Below are 20,334 nucleotides of genomic sequence, written 5' to 3'. Positions count from 1 at the left end.
TCCTTTTCGTCTCTCTGGAATCGGCATGATATCCATTTCTGCAGTCTGTAAAAAGGATTTTCCTTTTTACAGACGGTTTGTCTTTTAAATCGAAGAAGACAGCGTGAAACTGCCATTTATCAGTAAAATAGACAGCAATATGTTTCTGTTCACACAAGGCAAGTTTATTTGTACAGATAATTTGTACAGATAAGAACAGCCAGTGGTTGTTCAGTAGTTACTGCTGCACCACATGGGAAATGTACAACCGGGGGTGCATTTGATCAAAAAACAACTGCCATACAAATGTGTGTGCAAATGTTAGGCTGCTGGTTGTTTTTGGCATTGAGCGCACACTGTGATTACTATCACACTGTGTCTGCAATGAGTCCCACTACAGACAAGCCCACATGCTGAACGCTGGCCTGTTCACTCCCCCTGGAGGCTCCAAAAGCAGACTTAAGTCAAGACTGACTTTCAATGACCTCTTTATCTTTTTTTGTCGGGATCCGATTGCCACTACCAGTCCCCCTCGCCTCAAACCACCCCTCCACGGCCAGGGAGTGAAAATGCAGTTCACACACGAGAGGAAAAATATGGGCCGCTATCACGCACTGCAGCTACTTGGAAAAATCCCAGAAAGCCTCCCTCCTGCTTGTGGTTTCTTTTCTCACTTGCTGCCCCACCCCTCCCCCCCAACTCCATGTCTCTCTTCTCCTCTCAGGGGCAGGAGACATTTATGCAAGGGAGAATTATTATTTTTCCATTTCAAGGTCTTCACAAAACATAGGCCTGCCCCACCTGCCCGTCCTACTCATCCATTCTCGACTCTGTCCCTTTCTACCCGCTCTCTCTGTTTGTCATTTACTCCCCTCCACCTCTGCAATCTCCCATTAACTGCCCTCCCCGCTTTCTCTGCTTCTCTTTTCTTCCTCGTTCCCTCTCCTGTTTGTCTGTCTGTCTTCCTCTGGCAGGACTGCTGGCAGCACAGAATTAGTAGGTGAAATGGATTAAGGAGCCAGAATCCAGGGACTTCACTAATGGGAGGTCTGCCTCGGTTGTCTGCTGCTGCTGCTGCTGCTTCTGGCCATCAGCTGAGGTCAATTATCTGAAGGAGCCACATCTGGCCTGGCCTGGTCCAGCTTGGCCTTGTAGCAAGGTCCGTCCGGTCACTTAGAAAGTGGCCCTCCTCCTTCTCCTCAGACAAAATAGAGTGTTGAAGTGATAAAATATACTGATTAATCCAAAGGGGGATAAAGAGAAATGAATGAATGAGTGGATTTTTAACCAGTTAAGAGATTTATCATGGAAAAGCAAGAAGCATTTGCTAGATCAAGTTCTGAGACACGAGGCTCCAAGACATGGTCCATAAAGGGTTATTAAGTTTTTAATTAACTGTTTTTGTGATTGGGTTACAGTTGGAAACTCTTAATTAAACCACAGTTACTGATTTCACAGTATGTGGTCAGCTTGTTTGCTGTCTTCTCAGCACTTTTCTGGAGTATTGATTGCAGGTTGGTCTCTGCAGTCAGTGCAGAAAGAGCCAGCGAGTTAGTGGAGCAGAGGCAGGAGTTGCAAGGAGGCATAAATCCAACAGGGGAGGAAGATCCCTCCTCTGTTGGGTTATTTAAAAATAGAAAAATATAATTCTGAGGGAGAAAAAGAGCTTTGCTTTTTAATCCTCTGTCTTCTATTATTGTTTTCAACCTCAGTTTTCTAACCACAGAACAATGCACACCTCCACAGAAATTTGTTAAAAAGGAGCTAGTGCATTCACCTTGAGACAATACAGATGACACACACGTTAGAGTGCAAACAGAGGCAATGTGGTCTCTATTAGCAACACTGAAAACACTTGAATTCACTGCTATTGTTTCCAGCCTCAAAGTTGTCCTCCTGCACAAAAAGCAGTTTGAAGGGTGGCTGCCTGGGTCAGTGTTGTACAATGTAACACACAACAGATGCAACCGTCGTCTTATTTTGGTGAGAACTTCCCCGTTCAGATGAATAAACTGGGGCTACTTTAGTGCTCACAAATCATCTTTGTAATATGATATATATATATATCTGACTTTCAGCATGTGCTTTAACCTCACCAGCGTGTGTGGGCTTAGATGGCCTTGGCAATACAATGTGAAAATTTGACAAATTATACAATATGTATATTCAAGTTACCCTGTAAGTGGAGGCCTAGCAGCAATGAGAAAACTGAATTTAGCAGCAGCATCCCGCGATCCAGCAATGCCATCTGAAAAAAGCATTACACAGTACAGAGCTATGTTATATGTTATGGGGGTCATTTTGCTGGCGGGGTTTAGGGGGTGAATTTTCTGATCCTGATGGGAATGGACTCTTCCAACATGAGAAGGTTCCATTCAAACAGGACAAAGGGATTATGGATAGCTTGATGAGTATTAAAATTATATGAATTATATGGTATGGGCTTCCCAGTCACTAAATTCCAATCCAATTGACTTCTGGGAGATTTTAGGCTGACAAGTTAGCGCTCTCCTCCGTCATTTAAATACCAAATGAAAGAATAACATAGGAGAGTCCCTCCAGCTTAGGTTTCGAGACATGTAGAGTCAGTGTCAAAGTACACTGAAGCTGTTCTGACAGACAATTCATATTTTGCTTTGGGTTTTTTTATGTCACTCGTTTGTGACCAGAAAAACCTCATCAAAGTCATTACCTGATGCTTTGCGCTAAAAGCCTTTCTAATGGCTAATATAGTCACCCAGGCTTGTCAGCATGTAATTAATTACCACTAATTGTGAGAAGAAGCACACCCAGTCCATCACCCCACATTTTAACCTTACTCTTTAACTAGAACAATTACTGATAGTTACTTAAAATCCAGTCCAAGCATCAGTACAACTGCAATTAGCTTCTGTTTGGCTTATTACAATCACATACCACATGGTCAGCGATGATTGAAAATCCAGCTGCATTCAAGTTGATGCAATAAATAAACTATTTGACATTTAGAAATACGATTAAATGAGAAAATTGATATTACAGAACCTGCCCTGTCTCTGATTATTCCATTCATTCAGTGTTTCCTTTGTTTCCCATAGCATGAATCCCTCAATCCAGAACTGTGATCAAGATTTAGTTTTTTAGGTATTGCACATATGACTGATTGTGATCAGATTTAAGTAATAGAAAATGAAAATGTGAGCAGGGCAGGAGACCTCCAATGTTTTCACTGTCCTGAGGATGTGTCAAACTCCAACATCTCACCCATTTTGTAGAAATTAAAGAAATGGGATGGAACATGTTAAACGAGTCACTGTTGGATGAATTTTGTAACATTCAGACAGTTCATGCTGCCCAATTTTACTTTCTATGCTTAACTAGCAGACACTGACTTGTACTTGAAGTGTTGTCAGGTTCCTCATTTAAAAAGGTAGCAAATCTGTTTGAGCCGACTCTGAATTTAGTTTGGCGATAAAATGAGAATTTACAGCATTTTTTAAACTCACTATGATCAGGAAAGACCAAGGAAGCATATTTATGCTTTATTTATGCATATTTATGTTTATAAACTTGGATTTTCCCCAAAAAACTACAACCAAACACATGAGAGGTAGAAGGCACTGAATTTAGTTCAGCCTTTACAAAATCGCAAATCAAATTAATTCCCTTCCTACTGACTTTGACCCCTTCCACGATCAAGTGACAAAAGGAGAGCATGTGATCTGATGGACTCGCATGTAAAAGCTCACTGGTGAGAACTTGACAGAGTACTGCTGACCAATCACGATCCATTTTAATTCCATATGAGAAAATCACTCCGTGATACCTTTCCAGTCTCTGACTTTTGGGGAAATCTAAACCAAAGAGCTTTCATACAGTGTTAATTCAAGATACACTGCATCATTTTAAAACAATTAGAGATGAAACAAGAACATTTGTAAACAGTGTAAAATGTTTATTTTATTTTGACAGATTTTATTTGGGACAAAAATCAGAAGCAGGATATGCACATGTGAAAGACTAAATACATTTAACTCTGTAGTGCAGTCGTCTTTTTAAAGAGTTGAAACTAAAATCAGTGTATCTACAAAGGCTGTGACAGATTGCAGACTAAAGACAAAAAAAAAAAAACACTACATGGAAAGTGAAATTTTGTCAATAAATTTGGCCATTTTGATGTCCCGTTTTGACAGCCCTCCACAATCATGTGTAGACAGTGTAATTTGGACCTGTGAAGACATATACATGTTAGTGTCAATCACAAGGCAATGACAACATGATCAAAATATTTTCCTAAAAACAACTTTTAAGAGTTTAATAGTTGCAAAAAAAAAAAAATCCAATAAAATTACATTCTTTGTCATTTCAGAAAACCTTCCATTCTTTTAAATTGTGGTATAGCTCAAGGTTTTGCGTTATTAGGACTGTGGTCACTTTGACAGGTAGGTGCCGGCGCCTATCTGCATCACCAGGCTTTGCCTTTATTCATTCGAGTGACTAAACAGGAGCTCTCGCAACTGTTTGTTTTGGTGGCGCCTTTTGGAGTCATCAGTTATGGGACAAATAATATGGCTTGCTCTGTGGTTAACTGAACCAATATACAGTTTTGTCAAATTAAATACCATGGTTTTACCTGTAAAAATATACTAATCTAATTAGAATCACCCCGTTTTCCAAATATGGGCGCGTCTGGCTCCAGTTGTATAAGCTATTAGGCTCAAGTCAAAATGCTGGTCACAGTCTAAAGGGGGGAATGTTAGAGTAATTATGTCCACCTTTGATTTCCAGTCTGTATTCAAGAGTACAAGGTACAAATCAGATAGCATATGTGTGGCCATCTAGACACAGCTTTCAGTGCATTATGTGTCGCATCCAGTGTTGTGCAACCTTGGAAAAAAATATTAAAACTATCACCTAGTTCTGTGACAGCTCTTGCACATTCTGGTGGAAATATAATGTGACCTTCCTGTGTATTGGTAGGTGTAACTACAGCGTGCAGTGCTCCCAGCTGTGCTGTGGTTTGCCACTTGCAGCCAGTGAATACAGGTTTTGGTTTTTGGTCTCTGTGTGACATTTCTGTGATGACAAACTCAAGCAAACTGCCCACAGGCGCTGAGACTTCCTGCTGCTGTCAAACAATACTCTCCTAAAAACCACTCTCTAATCATACTTTACAAAATGTGAAACTTTGTACATATTGTGATACACATTATAGTTTTATTTGACATAAACTGTGATAACTACTCCTTTCCTGCAGCAGTTTGACCCCCCCGGCTTCCAAAAACATTTTTTGTAAATACCCTTAAAACTGACAACCACCAAAACAGAACAGAAGGTTTAGAGTGAATTTTAGAGAATATTAGCAGCAGCTCAGCATACAGCTTCTGTTTTGTCGAGGCTGTACCTCAGTCGGTGTGGGATTTATGTGTAAGTGTCTGGTGGAAAGTGCTGTGGGGGCCCAGAGACCTGTTGCACCATTGTACAGAGACTTTAATAAAGAGTGGATTAGGAGCAGCATTCCTCCCAGAGCGGCCCGGTCCGCCACACAGTAACTCAGTGGCTACAGCCTAATGCTGAGAGATTTTCAGGGACTGGGTTTGTCATATCAACCACTACTTTATTTGTGAGGCAGGGAAAGTGAGAGAGCCTGTGTTAGTGCTGGGGCTGTGAAGGAAGGCAGACATATTTGCAGAGCTTTTCACAAAAAAAACAAAACAAAACAAACAAAAAAAAAACTATGGGAGTAAAGTGTGAACCTGATTTTCTCTTCCTTTTTCTTTTTGCATAAGGAGTGTGTGAAAGCCTGGCTATGGGCCAGTGATAACCGTTTGACATAAATAAATAAATAAATAAATAAATAAATCAGGCTTTATACAAGATCAGTTGCAGTGTGTCTAATTTGTTATTAACAAACCACAAAACTGTAAATATGGCAACAAATCAAACAAACCACTATTGATTTTGCAAGATGCACTTACTCTAATTGACAGTAAATAAACACAGCACTGTAAATGAATCTCCAGTCCCTGTTACCTTATTATAAACATTGAACCATTCTGGGTGATGGTTCATCTTCTCTGCCTGCAGAGCCACCCGTGACATGAAGCCAAACGCCTGTTAGGGGGAAAATAAAATGATGGCTGAATTTATTGCGAGCATGCTTCAAAATGCATGTTTTTAAGCACAAAGTGATTAATACACTGCATTAAATTTTTTATAAATAAATAAATGGAAAAAATACAAAAAGATGATCAAATGTTCAGATGTACAAATTCTGCTAAAAGCAAAGTCATCAGAATAACAAACAGAAAAGGACTCCTGCATTTTTAATGGTCAAAATCTAAATTAAAATAAATAAATGTTAACAGTATACACATAATTAGTGAAAACAAATCATTCTGTAAGTAATCTTGCAAAATTGTAACACTTCAACAGAACTATTGATTAGAAAATATAGCGGGCCTGTTTAAAGGGCTCTGTCATCAAATTTGAAATAAGTTAAATGTGAAGTTTCATAAATAATAAATAAAGTAAGTAACGTTTATTTATATAGCACATTCACTGACATAAAGGTCACAAAATGTGGTACAACAATTAAAACACAATGTTAATAGAGAACCATGTTAGGACAGAATAAAAAAGTTTAATACTATATAAATAAAATAATGTCAATCCAAAGCTTAATAAAGTGCAATACTGCCATCTGAGGCGGGGAGAAGTACAAGATGGATTTCTGAATATAGAAGGTCCTCTTGGATGCATGTGTTCAATTTCCACAACCACAAAAGGACTTTAGAGCATGCATGCACACACCGAGAAACATACACACTCTTCATAAGTTTGGCATGTGACTCGCTCCAATCACAGGCCATCCAGGGAGTGATTACGGTTATTCTAATTATCTACAAAGAGGAGAGTGAAATCCCTCGTCATGCTCTCTGTGAGGAGAGGGGAAAAAAAGAAGAAAAAAAGAATCAGGTAGACCTATTTCAGAGCAATTTCCCACTGCAATCTCAATTAAGCCCCTAAATGCTTCCTCTCTGCCTAATTAAATCAACTGAAATGCCATTGTTTACATGCTATGGCTGTGGCCCCATCCACCACCTGACATGACGAAACAGAATTAGCCTCAAAGAGGAAATTGCGTTTAGCCTTTTTAGTGTGTTGTAACCAATTTCTGAGACAGCCTGCTCAATTCACGTGTAGTGCTATGCATGTAACACGATCAGGAGCTTGATCAAATTGGTTATCAAGGAAACCGTCTCCCGATCAATTTAAGTAATTGACATATTCCTGCAACTTGACCTCACTGGCACCAATTTAGAGAGCCGGGCGGTCTGCTTTTTCTCAGTTTTCATTGGCTTTAATGGAGATTGCTAAGCAGCCTGTCATGTCAGGTGTTGTCCAAACATGTCTTCTCCCTCTAAGGGCTGACTTCAGGTTAATATACCACTGAGGAACATTAAGTGACAGGTAAAAGGATTCTGTGTTAACACTTTTGGTTCCTGTACAATGTCCCAGTTCAAAACACTGTGCTTTTTCAGAAACTCCCTTCCTAATCTGTCCCTTGTTATAGAACAAAAAAGTCATCTCGTGGTATTTTAAGATACTTCCGACTGATTAAACATGGTCTATGAATGTTTATAACTCATTCTTCAGGCTAACATTTTTTTCCTTCTTTTTTGACACCATCATTGGTATTAGGGTTTCCACTACACAAGATGTTGGCTGAGACCATGCAAAGTGCCAAATACTGCAGTTCCTCTGGTGTCCACTAGAGGCTTGCTCCAAAAGTGAATTGATCCCCATACAATCCAATGTTAAAGTGCCCAATTTTACAGCAGAATTTAAGAGTAGACATTCACAGCCTAGTATAGAAAGTGTTTAGGGCTCTATAGACAGTTTCTCTAACTCATCTATCTGGAAACTAGATTTGGGGGTGTGGCCACTTTAACACAGACAACTGCTGTCACACCTCACCTTTGGTCTGCTCCACTGCATTTGTGTTGTAGGGACCTCATAAAGCAGTTTTAATGCATTTATTTGACAAAAAATGGTTTCTACTTGAGTTTTGCTAAATGAAGTTCTGGTATTTTGCTATTTAGCTACTTCACAATAACTGGCAGATTTCAATTTGTTACTTACAAAAATACAACTTAAGAATGGTAACCAAATTTGCTAGTGTTAGCTGACACTCTCATTCAAGAGTGGAAATGTGTGGCATTAGAAAACTGATGGAAACACAGTGTATAGTAACAATATGTACATTACAGTGGCTACGTAAATCCTTTATGGTAGGAACTAGCTTATACTGTACACAAGTGGGTTTTTCAGCTTGAGTACCTTTTTGTTTCAAAGAGAGAAAGATGACAGAAATTCAGTCTACACAGCTTTTAAAACTGTGCTCATGAATGTTTGTGTCCATTAGCATAGCACTTTGCTATGCATACATTCAATAGCAAGGCTGAAAGAACACACTGATGTACACTCTAAAAACTCAACAATGCTGTCTTAGTTGGCGAAAAAGCTAGCTTCAACAGAAACACCAAAATAATTCAATACACACACACACACACACACACACACACACACACACACACACACACACCTGAGAAGCAGAATCAATGACTGGCATGGGCAATGAACTTTTTTAACACTCAATTTCACTCCAATAAAAAGAAGTTTTGTTGTCTAAAATGACTTCTGTCTTCTCTGCAGTAGGTGCTAAGCTAAAAGCCCAACAACAGCACAAACATGAACAACAACAGGCCAAATGACAGTACACAGCTACAAACATATACACATGGATCTGTAAAGCTTTTTGGAGCACCTATAGGCTACCAGCCCAGTACCATGCTGGTACCGTAAAGAGACAAGCATGCATGTATAGCATCCTACGCTTTTAAATAAAAGCAAAAAAATACAAGCTGGAGAAGCTTCAGCTCATCTTTCTTCCTCTTCTCCCTGTGCACTGCCACAACTTGTACATAAAACTACAATGTCCTCTAGTGCCTTCAGGCAGCTTTTCACTAAAACTACACAACACCGCAGTGTCCAACAGGACACTACTCAGAACAGAGTTCACCGAGAAGAGAAAAAATAAAACAACGAGTTCTTTGTGTGACTTCCGTCTTCTCTATAGCAGGGGCTAAGCTAAAGGATCAACAGCAGGACAAACACAAACACGAGTAGCTTACATTTCCAGCTGTTCCACATATCTTTGACACCGTCCCCATTTGGCGGCAGACAGCTACGACATGTAGGTGTGCGTTTACTGATCATGCTCGCCGCCTGCGCTTCATCAATCCTATGCTAAAGTTATTGCTAACCACAAATATTAGCAGTCTTATTTTCACTGAAGACTTACATAAAATACATAGAAACGATCAATTTATTTGCAAATGTGTAAAAATGTGACAAGCTAACAAAAATTAAAAGCATGACAAATGGTTTCACTGGTGAACATGCAATTAAGCAACTTCTTAAAAAGAAAGGTTTGTCATGTTAGCATTGTTTCCAACAGCCTAAAATGATTATAAACAATAGGAATGAATCCCTCTGCAAGTATTTATTTTTTCTTGTTTAGTAAATTCAAGGATTTTAATCATCAAATGTAAATGCAGATTTCATAACTTTAATCCTGCAACAGCTAAACAGTATCATGACGTTTGCCAATGATCAAGAACAATGTATTTTGAATTATCTAACCATCCATCCATTTTGTTTACCCCTAATTCATTCAACTGAAACTGCACTAAACCGGACTAGTTTATATTGATAACCCAAGCTTGAAAAGTGCTGTATAACATGGAAGCTGCACTGCTTTTATCATAAGTATTGTCACACTTTCCAAGACATTTCCTGTCCCCATTCAGCTGTCAGTGATGTGCAAATGAACCAAAGAGCATTTGGAGTGAATGGGAAACATAAGATGACTGTTAAGTATCATGAAGCCTGATAAAAGAAACAAAAATGGAGAGAAACAAGAAAAAAAATTAAATAAAAGCAGTAATCTCTCGCTACAAATGAATTGGAGTTGAATGTCAAAATAACCTGAAATAGTGAATCCAGAAAATAAATCCTGCCCTACATCAGCCTTTTCTCAACAGACAGTGCTCCCTTGGGGGCAGTAAACAGAGCATGAGGAAACAATACAGGCAAAGTGACAGTGCTGTGCCTGTCCGTCATCTGTAGGTCATCTCAACACCCTCCACTTGGGCCAAACAGAAATTAAAACCAATCCTCAACTCCCAGATGAGGTCTCGTGTCAGCAGAGGTCAAGGGCTTGGCCTCTCAAAGTGCTTTGTTTATCCCATTTGTATTGTACGGGCCACACTTCTCGAGCCAACAGGTCAGCCAGCTAGTCGGCTATCCATCCTCTCAGCCAGCCAGCCAGCAGTTCTCTCCAACTGGCCCAACAAGCTGTAGCTGTCAGAGTCACATAATTTGACGTGACATTATGCAGGCCCCCATCTCAAATAATCAGAAACACCCGACAGCAGACCGCCACTATGCCCCTCTCCCCTCCACACACACACACACACTCTTTTGAGGAGCCATTTTGGTGCTATTACAGCATGATTGTCATACAACACTGGATGAGACAATTTGACGTCGGAGCGGAGTGGTGTTCTCCCTCTCATTGCGGCTCTGGGCTGGAATACAGGACTCAGTTTCAAACACATGTGTCTGTTATTTACAGATCGGCTTTCCACCACCCCGCGGTCCAAGGGCTTAGAAACGCCTGCACTGCTTTGCCAGGACTAAGTGCATGCAGATTGTGCCCACCCTTACTAGCCTCTGACAGACACACACTTTCACACTGGTGCATGCACAAATGTACACACACAAGCCTCCTCGGCATATGCGCGAGTATTCGCCGACACGCACGCACAGGAAGACGAGCCGCTCTCCTCCATTACACACCGCCGTGACTACCCGATGATTACTTCGCTAGCCCCATCATCACCCGCGTCAGCGTTAGCCCCCTGGAAAACCTTCGCTCCTCTGCAAGCGAAGAAAGCTGTGATTTCGATGGCGGTGGTTGTGGTGGTGATGATAATGATGATGACCACACCTCATTTCTCTTCTTTCCCCAAACAGCTCTTCACGAGCTTCCAGCTGGCCAGACGTGGGCTGCCCGCTGAGTTGACATGTAACTTAAAGCAAAATATCAAGTAATTATGAAGCAAAGCTGCCAGCTGTGAAGTTCTTTCATGTAGTCAGAGAGAGAGAGAGAGAGCTCTGCTGGGCAAGTGTAACATCAGCGGTATTAATCTTCTCAAATTAAGATTCTTAAAGTTGAGAAAAGCAGAGCAGGGTTTCAGTTTGACTCTCTGCCAGTGTTGACGCTCATTTAGTGACTAATATCATGTGTTACAACTCTTCACACACAACTCAGCTCCTTTTTGTAACGAGTGTCACGTAACGCTCAGGTATGGTGTTAAGGCCAACTTATGCAAACCCCTCATTAACTGCGGGGGTTAGTAGCGAGGGCTCAAAAAGGCATTGGGCTTGTCAACAGACGGCAGACGTCAGGGCCATCTTACTTTACCCAAGGTCTGATAGCCAGATTATCTAACCACCTCCGCTTGGGTGCCACACCTTGTGGCTTCCCTCCAGCTATTCTCACAGGATGGGATGAACGCAGGATGCCTCTGGTTCCCAGGGAAAGTTTCACTTTGGAGATTGAAGGTGGGAACTGAACACCGCTGAGCCGATTAATTGGCTTCTTGCTCGTCTGAGGACAAGTGTAGGAGTTGTATATGCAAATCTGTGTGCATACCTCTAAACATTTGAACAAATTATAACATTTTCTTGTTAGCTTTCCTTTTTTCTCCCCATCCGGTGGAATGTAAAACACTGCCTAAACTCTTTGAAGGGTGGCAAATCCCTGAATCATCGCGTCCAAACAATAGTCAAGAAATGTGGGATACTCCCGAGTCCACTTAAAGGTGGCTGAAATAATAGATCACCAAAGTCATGTATCAAGGAAACCAACCATTCACTAGTTCCAGCTTCTTGGATGTAACGACTGAAGTGGAAACTGATTATCTTTTGGTATCTGGAAGGTCTAGAAGGTCGACTGGCAGGTCAGTGATTTGATTCGCTGTCCAACCGATCCGCCAGTTTAAATGTCCTTGGGCAAGACACCAAAGCGTCATAACTGCCCACAATATATTATCTGTAACAGGAAGACGCTGAGGTTATAAAAACATTAAGGGCTGTATGAATGGGTGTGGCTTGCAGTGTAAAGTGGTCAGTAAGACTCAAAGTGCTACATAAATACAGCACACATGACGAAAGGAATTAACGTTCATTTCAAAAAGAAATAAATTCACTGATTGATATTGACTGACTGGGAAATTGACAAATCAACCCAACAGACTGTCCAATCTGATTGCTCAACTATTTGCCTGGGAGAAGAGGCCCTGCTTGTTTGGTATGGAGCATGAGCAAATGAATTCATCAGTCTAACCTGTATGCGAAAACATGTGCGTGTGTGTGTGAAGCTGGAGGAGGATGGCTTTGGGAGTTTGGTTTACCCAGGGGCTCAGTTTTAGTTGTAGGACAACTTATTCAACACAAGTAGACCAAGTCCCATAACGAGAGGCAGAGGCTTGAAGGAGATTTGGAGGAGAGGGAGCCTCTGACTGAATATAAAAAAGGGATGGGGGAGGGGGGGATCAGCCTCCAAGAGCAGAGCAGGAGCAGAGGCAGCTGTCTGAACACAGTATTGCACTCTTCAGTAAAAATCAGAGTCGCTACCTCAGACTCGAAATTGGAAGTTAAGTCCAGAAGTTTTTTCCCAGAGCTTGTGATGTAGTTATTGTTTGCGGCAACCTTGGGAGGTTGTTTGTGTATGGCAGACACTTAAAAAAAAATTCACACAAATAAAACTAAAATGTTCGGAATTTATTTTATTTATTTTTTTATTTGAAGTGACTATTTTTCAAAATAACAATAAATTAATTTTAAAATATTTTCCACAGCAGCTTGAAGTCGTTTCCGAGGAAAAGAGTTACAAGAGTAGGAGGGGAGTCTTTTCAGCCTTTCAAAATTATTTTAAAAATAATGTATGAGATGAAATCCAGGTAATTACTGATGCATTTGAGTAAAATTATACTTTTACATTTACAGTTCCACTAATGTTATGTGTTCAAGATAGGATTACTTTTTCATTTCTAGGCTGAAGTGAAATGTGAAAAAATAAGCGTACTATCAGCAACCGATGGACGCAGGAGTGGATGCAGTGTTTATACTTTAAGCTAGCCAGTGAAATATGTTTGTATTATATCCCAATATGGGGGGGAGGGGGGGGGGGGGTCTATAAGAACAAGATAGCAGTGAGTGAATAATGTAAATATGTAATCCCTTTAAAATAGTTAAACATACAGCAATTAAATAAATTTTACTACTAACTTTTACTATTAACTAAAACTGTCAGAATCCATATATATTTTAATACAGCACATGATAGGAAATACTTTTAAATGCTTTATCTTAATGTGTATATTTGCTATATGTTTTCGTTTCATCTAATAATATCATCGTAGGTCTTTGAATTGAAATGTTTTAATAATACTATTGTTGTGACTTAATTATTTATTCAATTACAAGAAAAACTAATTAATGGTTTTACTTTTTCTTTCATTTGGTTTTTATTTTTTTATTTATTATGTATTTTTATTATTTAGTTCAAATGTACAGCACTTTGTGTCGGCTGTGGTTGTTTTAAAGTGCTTTATAAATAAAGATGATGATGATGATTTGGAGCCATATAAATAAAATAAATTGACCCGAATCATCAATGATTGCACAATTACAAACAAACATGTTGCACAATTAAAATGAACATTCAAGGCAATGTTTTGTGTGGAAAACAGAAATGAACCAGATGCGTAAACATTGAGCAATATTTTACTATTTTACTGTTTCTATTTAACTGTTGTAATTTTATTATGCTCGTCTGAAACAGGTCTCTCTTGTAAATGAGACATTCAATCTCTGATGGGATTACCTGTTTAAATAAATGAAAAATAAATACTTTTATTTTTAAAATAATTTATGAATGAAAACTTCAAAACGATTGAAAATTGTCCAAAAATAACATTAATTGCCAACAATACTATCACTGATAAATTTAATAACCTCTTCACTGGTGCTCATACCCATTTGCTTTTTAATCCCTCTAATAAAAACAGTGGAGCATGCTATGGATGCAGATATTTAACCATTAAAAATTTCCCTCCTTAGGTTAAGACTGCCCTTGTTTACTTTACAAGAAAGACTGAAGATAATAACCGGCCATTTTTCCCCTCTATCCTAAATGTAGCTTTTGAGTGATTTTTTTTTCCCAGGGCTGCTTGACTGAATATTTGTGGGAGAAGGAGGAATGCCATCGATGTCAACCTCAGCTAACACAACACAACAGTTGAGCATGCACAGCTCACCCTCTCTTATACAAGCTGCACCCGAAAGCTACCCGTTTCACTTGTGTCGCATGAAAGTTTCCACTTCATCCACCGAAATGTATAGCAGATGGTAATCTGTAAACATACATAACATAAAGCTTGATGTGTAAACAATATCAGCGACCACAACTTAGAACATGTTCAATTCCAGCCCAGATTTACAGTATTAAACACACACACACACACACGTACGTCTATATGTGATTGCAATAACTCCCACTGACCAAAGCGACTCCAGAAAGAGGATTTCACCTCTCAAAGCACATTAAACAGACTGGACTTGACAGGAAAAATAACTCACAGTTACTCCTCCGACTAATGCCACAAACATCACACTGTATACCCACACGCCGCAGCTAAACTCCTGAGCCATTTATAAAGGCATCATAACACTTTCCACTTGCTGTAATCAAAGAAAAATAAACTCAAAGAAGCAATCCCAGCTGCCATGTTTCCTTTAAATTCATTTCCAGCTCTTGAGCATCTCATGAATTCGCTCAACTTGCTGTACTCACTTCAATGCATGAGTATGGCTCTACCGCCCCCTAGAGATCAGGAGAGGAAGTGTTTTGATACACAGGAAGGGGATTTGTTATTCTCATTATAAACTCTTGGGGATCTGATTTCCTCAAGCCCATCACTTGGAGATAAGTGGCGAATGGAAATCAGCCAGCATGTCGCTCCTCATCTCCATTCCCCTTCGGTAAAAGCCCTTTAAGAGCAGCCATGAAAAACGAGCTGGAGAGTTTGTGAAAATGCATCAGAGAGTTTGAGTGGTGTCTGGAGAGAATAAAAGAGGGTGAAAAAGAAGGATAGAGAGACAGACAGACAGAGCGAGCTGCCAGCATGTAAAATTGGAACAACATGAGCTCATTCCCCCAATAACATGGGGCACAGAATGGGAATGAGAGACAGACAAAGACTGAAAGGCAGAGACAGGGGAAAGGAGGGTGGCAACAAGTAAGAATTTAAAAAAAAAAAAAAAAGAAGAGAAAAAGAAGAAGAGAAAAAGAAGAGAGAAAGCGATGCACAGCAGAAGGAATGATGGGGTTGTTAGTGGTTTGTGAACCAGATGAAACATTTTAACCAATTTGATTGTTTGTGAAAGAAATCATTCTGATCAAAACCCTAATTGCTGCCAACTGGCCTCCTGGCGAGTCTCAGAGTAATGCAGCCTGACGTGTCGGGGTAAGAGGAGAGGCTTTAGAGCCAGGAGGAGTAGATGGGGGAGGTCAGCGCTCACCCTCCGACTTCAAACATGGGGAAGTGTAAAAACAGACTATTTTAGGGACTAAAACAACTAACGATGGGATTAGAGGAAGTCCGCTAAGTGGCCTTGAGATGCTGCAGTTTACTTCGCCCCGCACAGAGTGAGCGAACGGAGCAGCTGCTTACAAGACGTGCCAAAAAACTTTTGAAAAGAATATTTAATGTTTGTTTTACCCCAGGAAGCAAGAGAACTAGTTTCAGCTGCCAGGCAGCTCTCAGGAACTGTGTTACAGTAGACACAGTCACCAATATTATAAATAACTATATAAATATTATAAATAACCTTCTGATAAATTGCCATAATTCATTTTAAATGAAACACTTACTTTCAGTGCAATCCTGAAAATTCAGAGCTAAACTGTACCACCAATGTGCACCTGTCCATTTCATCTAAGTACCTCATACAGTACCTGCATATTTTTCCATCCATCCATTTTCTTCCACTTATCCAATTCAGCGTCTCAGGCTGTCATGCCCACTTATACACCTAGAGTCATTTTAGTTAGAAACACCAGTTGACCTAACCCCATGCATGTCTTTGGACTGTGGGAGGAAGCAGGAATTTCCCAGAGACAACCCATGCAGACAGACATGAGGAGAGAATGCGAAATGCAAACAGTAAGAGACCAAGCTGGATTTGAACCCAGACCTTCTTACTGTGAGGCAACAGTGCTAACCGCCATCCTGTTATTGCACATGGTTCACATGATCAGGTTCACTTGTCTGTATGGAATACTAGGTGTATTTGTTTCTTTATGCATTATATTGTTATGCATTGTATTTGGTGTAACTTCAGATGCCCTCATGGTTGGGTATCTTAATGATACTTTTATCTGGATAAATAAAGGATTACACCGCCGCCCGGCATATTCGCCCTACTCAAATATTACCATACTTTACTGTTGACTCTGATTAGCATCCCAAAGTATCCTTGCACTGTGTCCTTGTGTGTCTTTAGAAGCACTTAAAATTTAAACACTTCGTGATAAATATTCAAAGGATGGATGCTGGTTTTTATGGATAGTGGCACAAATTATATAAAGAACAGACCTCTGCAACATGTGCAATTAAACTATCCTGGTGTCACTGAACGTCCTGAGCACTGCCTCAAAGTGTCTCTAGACTAAAGTAACAATCTGGCATTCAGGGCTTGTATGGATTCATGGTCTGTTTTAGTTATTCTTTGAATAATATTCCCCAATGGGAATCATAACAGTTTTTAAGGCAAGGTTTTCTTCAGCTTCCCTTTTTCAGTAAATATTAAACACAGATGGACTGAGAAGTTTGGCAAGTTTGGTGGAATTATAAGAACACGGGCACTGCTTCTATTTAAAATTGTAGTTTTTGTTGAGAAAACGAAAAAGCAGAGTATATGGCGCGAAACCACAATGTAATTGCAGGGAAAAGTGTTTTAATTTAAATACATTTTTTTTTAAAATATACTTGCTAAGTATGAGGAATCTGATCTCAATGTCTGTTAGTGAGTAGACTGGACTGAGCAGTGTGCTTTGTATTATTGCAGCTACAAACCAGTTTGTTCATAAATAGATTTGTAAATAGATAATTTTGACTATTACACTGTATATATATTGAGCACTGCAGCAGTAGCAGGAGTAAGAAAACTTTTTTGTTGAACCATTTTTGTCTTGTTTATTGGTTATGAGTTTAAGTTGGAGATTTGTCTTTTGTTTGTTTCTGGCCTTTTCTTCGGTGTGGTTGGTGTGGGTAGCTGCACCTCATGTTACATCCAGGTTACCCCAGGCCGGGGACGTAATATTATTTAAATCACTAACTTTTTCCTGCAACTTCATGTCTTTTCTTGAACCACAAAATTTCTATAATTCAGTCTCACGTAAACCAAGTCAGAGATATTGCATAACAACCAAATAATAGTTCATTGATGACACGATGACACTGACACGAAGAACGCTAATCACAGTATTGTTTTTAAACAATACCAAGCCCTAGATGTTATTATCCTGCACATTTGGTGTCTTAGGTCATTCATAAGTACTTCAGAAAAAATGCTGAAACTTGACACAGTTATAACCTGTGGAGACATGTCTGACTACTGATTTCAATATCACAATTTTATGCTCAGTATGCTACCAGAATCACAGCTGAAATTATGAGTTTCCGATCAACACTTTGGGCATGCATCTGGCAGCGTGCAACAACCCTCCTATAGGTGAACAGATTTTCAAGGCTACAGAAACTGGAAAAATGACTGCTTCATCCCAGACTCTACTGGCCACCTGGAATAAAAAAAGACCACTAAGACAGAAATAGATGTGCATGTTTCTTTTTTCCCCCCCTTTATGTCAAATTCAAAGAAACACCATTTACACACCATCCAGCTGTGCAGGCATGGCTGTTGTGGTCTGATATTGTGATCCCAGCACTTATATAAAACTGTTATTTTGAGGCACTTTTCTTTTATTACACCTTTAGCATCTTACATCCTGCGCTTGATTTAATGACAACAGACACTTCAGTTTCAATCACCATATGCAATGGTGCCTAGATGTCGAATTAGCTGCTTATTTTTGCCTGTCGTTCAATCTTTTGCACGCATAACTGCATACTAATCGTGGCAGAGAGATTACAGTTTCAGGGTTTTGCTCAAGGGAATGTGGACAGAAGAAGACAGTGATAGAATCGCCATCCCTGCAATTTGTGGACTAGTCCGCCACAACTCAACTATACGTGGTAAATCAAGAATAGGACCTATGCATATTTTGAAAAAAGTGCACACATGCATGACAGGGAAAGGGGAGAAGACGTTAGATACACCTAACTGCACCTGATCATGAATGGCTAGCCTTACATAAACATAATCTAAATTAGGTCTAAACTCAAATCAAAGGAAGTGATGAAAAAATAACAGCAATATAAAAAAAATAAAATTCTAAGTCATAGATCCCTAATTAGATCTAAGACTTCAACAAAGCTAATTACTATATTAACATAAATACACACACCTGATTAAAGGTTTTAAAGTGAAGCTCTTTGAAGATGGCATCACGGTCCTCCACCTCCATCCAGCCTGTGGCCCTGAGCTCGACCAATAGCTGCTCCCGGTCTTCAGGGGAGAGCCAGTGTGAGTCTGATGACTGGACAAAATCATATTACGGTTAAACTCTTTAGCCCTGGAATTATAAAGGACAAATCACGTTTTTTGTAAAAAAAAAAAAATTTCTTGCACTATAATGAAAAGTGCTGATTCAACCTTTACACACATGCTTAGTCTAGTATTAGGAGTTCTCTGACTGCTATTCACGCTGCGTCCAAAAGGTGGCGGTCTAGACCCAAAAATGAACGTTAACGCCGTCCTTTCCAGGACAACAGGTCAGGCTTACCTGGGTGTAACCTGCATAAGGGACCTAACTTGATTGGTTTAAATAACGGATTTGGACGGGACTCCACTCAAGCCCCGCCCTACTCTAAAAGTCTCAACCAAGCCCTAACAAAGCGTACAAAATGCAGGCATTTCACAGGCTAAAATAATAAATAAATGTGATGGTTAACTTTTAATATACAGTTAATCTCAACTTCGCAATAATATGAATACCAACCTCGCCCCGCTCACATTTCTATTGCACATGAGCCAAATGCCAACGTAAAAAGCAAAGGGATCAAATTAACTGAGAAATCTAAAAAACTACTAACGCCGAATTAAAGAACAGCATAAGAGCAATTCATAAAACTGTTACACACTTTAATCGTTTGCGCCTTAACGTAAATGGACGCCTTAAAGTTTGTATTTACATTTTTCCTGGTAGAGTTCAGCGTACGGTTTCTCACGTGATAGAACGACGCGAGCTGGATACTTTGGAGGCTACACGTCGGAACGGTGCTTGGCTTGTCACGTGGGAGTGCACCCACACACTTAGCTGTGTTCAAAAACAGACTTTCCTCACGTGGAGTTTGTTTCTTCTGTTATTTAATGCTAATGCTAAAGCCTGTCACTACATTACTCACCATTTTAGATGAGTTGTTGCTGCAGAACGGAGGCGCCCTCAAGCTGCTCGGTAGGTGTAGAAGGCTGCCTGTCCTCAGGCTAAACATTAACCTAAACATTATCAGTAAACTGTCAGCTGTCCTCTCTCCCTACCAATGCCCCCTCTGCTCTTCCTCTACTGCCCTCTCATACTTTGCCATAGCTGTTTAACGTAGTGCCTGATTAAAATCACGCATTTTTCCAATGGAGTCTGATTTTCTATTGAGAAGCAGTGGTATGATACTGCAAATATAGCCGAGAGCCATGGATTTGTGAATGCTTTTTAAGGACAAGTAAATGATGTGATTTTTTGCTTTCCACTGCTAATTATCTAACATGACAAAAGTCACTTTTCGCTCGTCTGTGTTTTTCAAACTGGATTTCGATGCAATTTCTGTTGTGTGCTTATATAAATAAAAAATAACCCAAAAGAGTTGCTATAGCCAGATATTTTATGTTTGAGGTGTTTTTTCACTTAAATAAAATTACTTACTGAACACGTTTCATTAGGTTAAATATATAAATATAGAATGTCTTAATACACCCTATAGGTATCAGTCTGCTAAAGTAACAACTATGATGACAAATTTCTCTTCAATTAATTAACACTACTACTGAACATCTGACATATGC

At 39.7% G+C, this 20,334-nt stretch overlaps 1 protein-coding gene across 1 annotated transcript; it reads right to left on the bottom strand.

The window, feature by feature from the left end:
- Nucleotides 1–3,898: 3,898 nt before the first annotated feature.
- Nucleotides 3,899–19,882, bottom strand: LOC113030473 (pterin-4-alpha-carbinolamine dehydratase 2). The gene is made up of 4 exons (XM_026181969.2): nt 19,683–19,882; nt 18,683–18,814; nt 5,992–6,072; nt 3,899–4,187 (listed from the first exon to the last, which is right to left on the bottom strand). The coding sequence occupies exons 1-4, from the start codon at nt 19,779–19,781 to the stop codon at nt 4,092–4,094; spliced, it is 408 nt and encodes a 135-aa protein (XP_026037754.1). The 5' UTR covers nt 19,782–19,882; the 3' UTR covers nt 3,899–4,091.
- Nucleotides 19,883–20,334: the final 452 nt, after the last annotated feature.

Source organism: Astatotilapia calliptera, chromosome 10, assembly GCF_964374335.1.
Source record: "Astatotilapia calliptera chromosome 10, fAstCal68.1, whole genome shotgun sequence".
Classification (NCBI taxonomy): Eukaryota; Metazoa; Chordata; class Actinopteri; order Cichliformes; family Cichlidae; genus Astatotilapia; species Astatotilapia calliptera.
The sequence above is the reverse complement of the archived record's forward strand: the minus strand, read 5'-3'. Positions and strand labels throughout refer to the sequence as shown.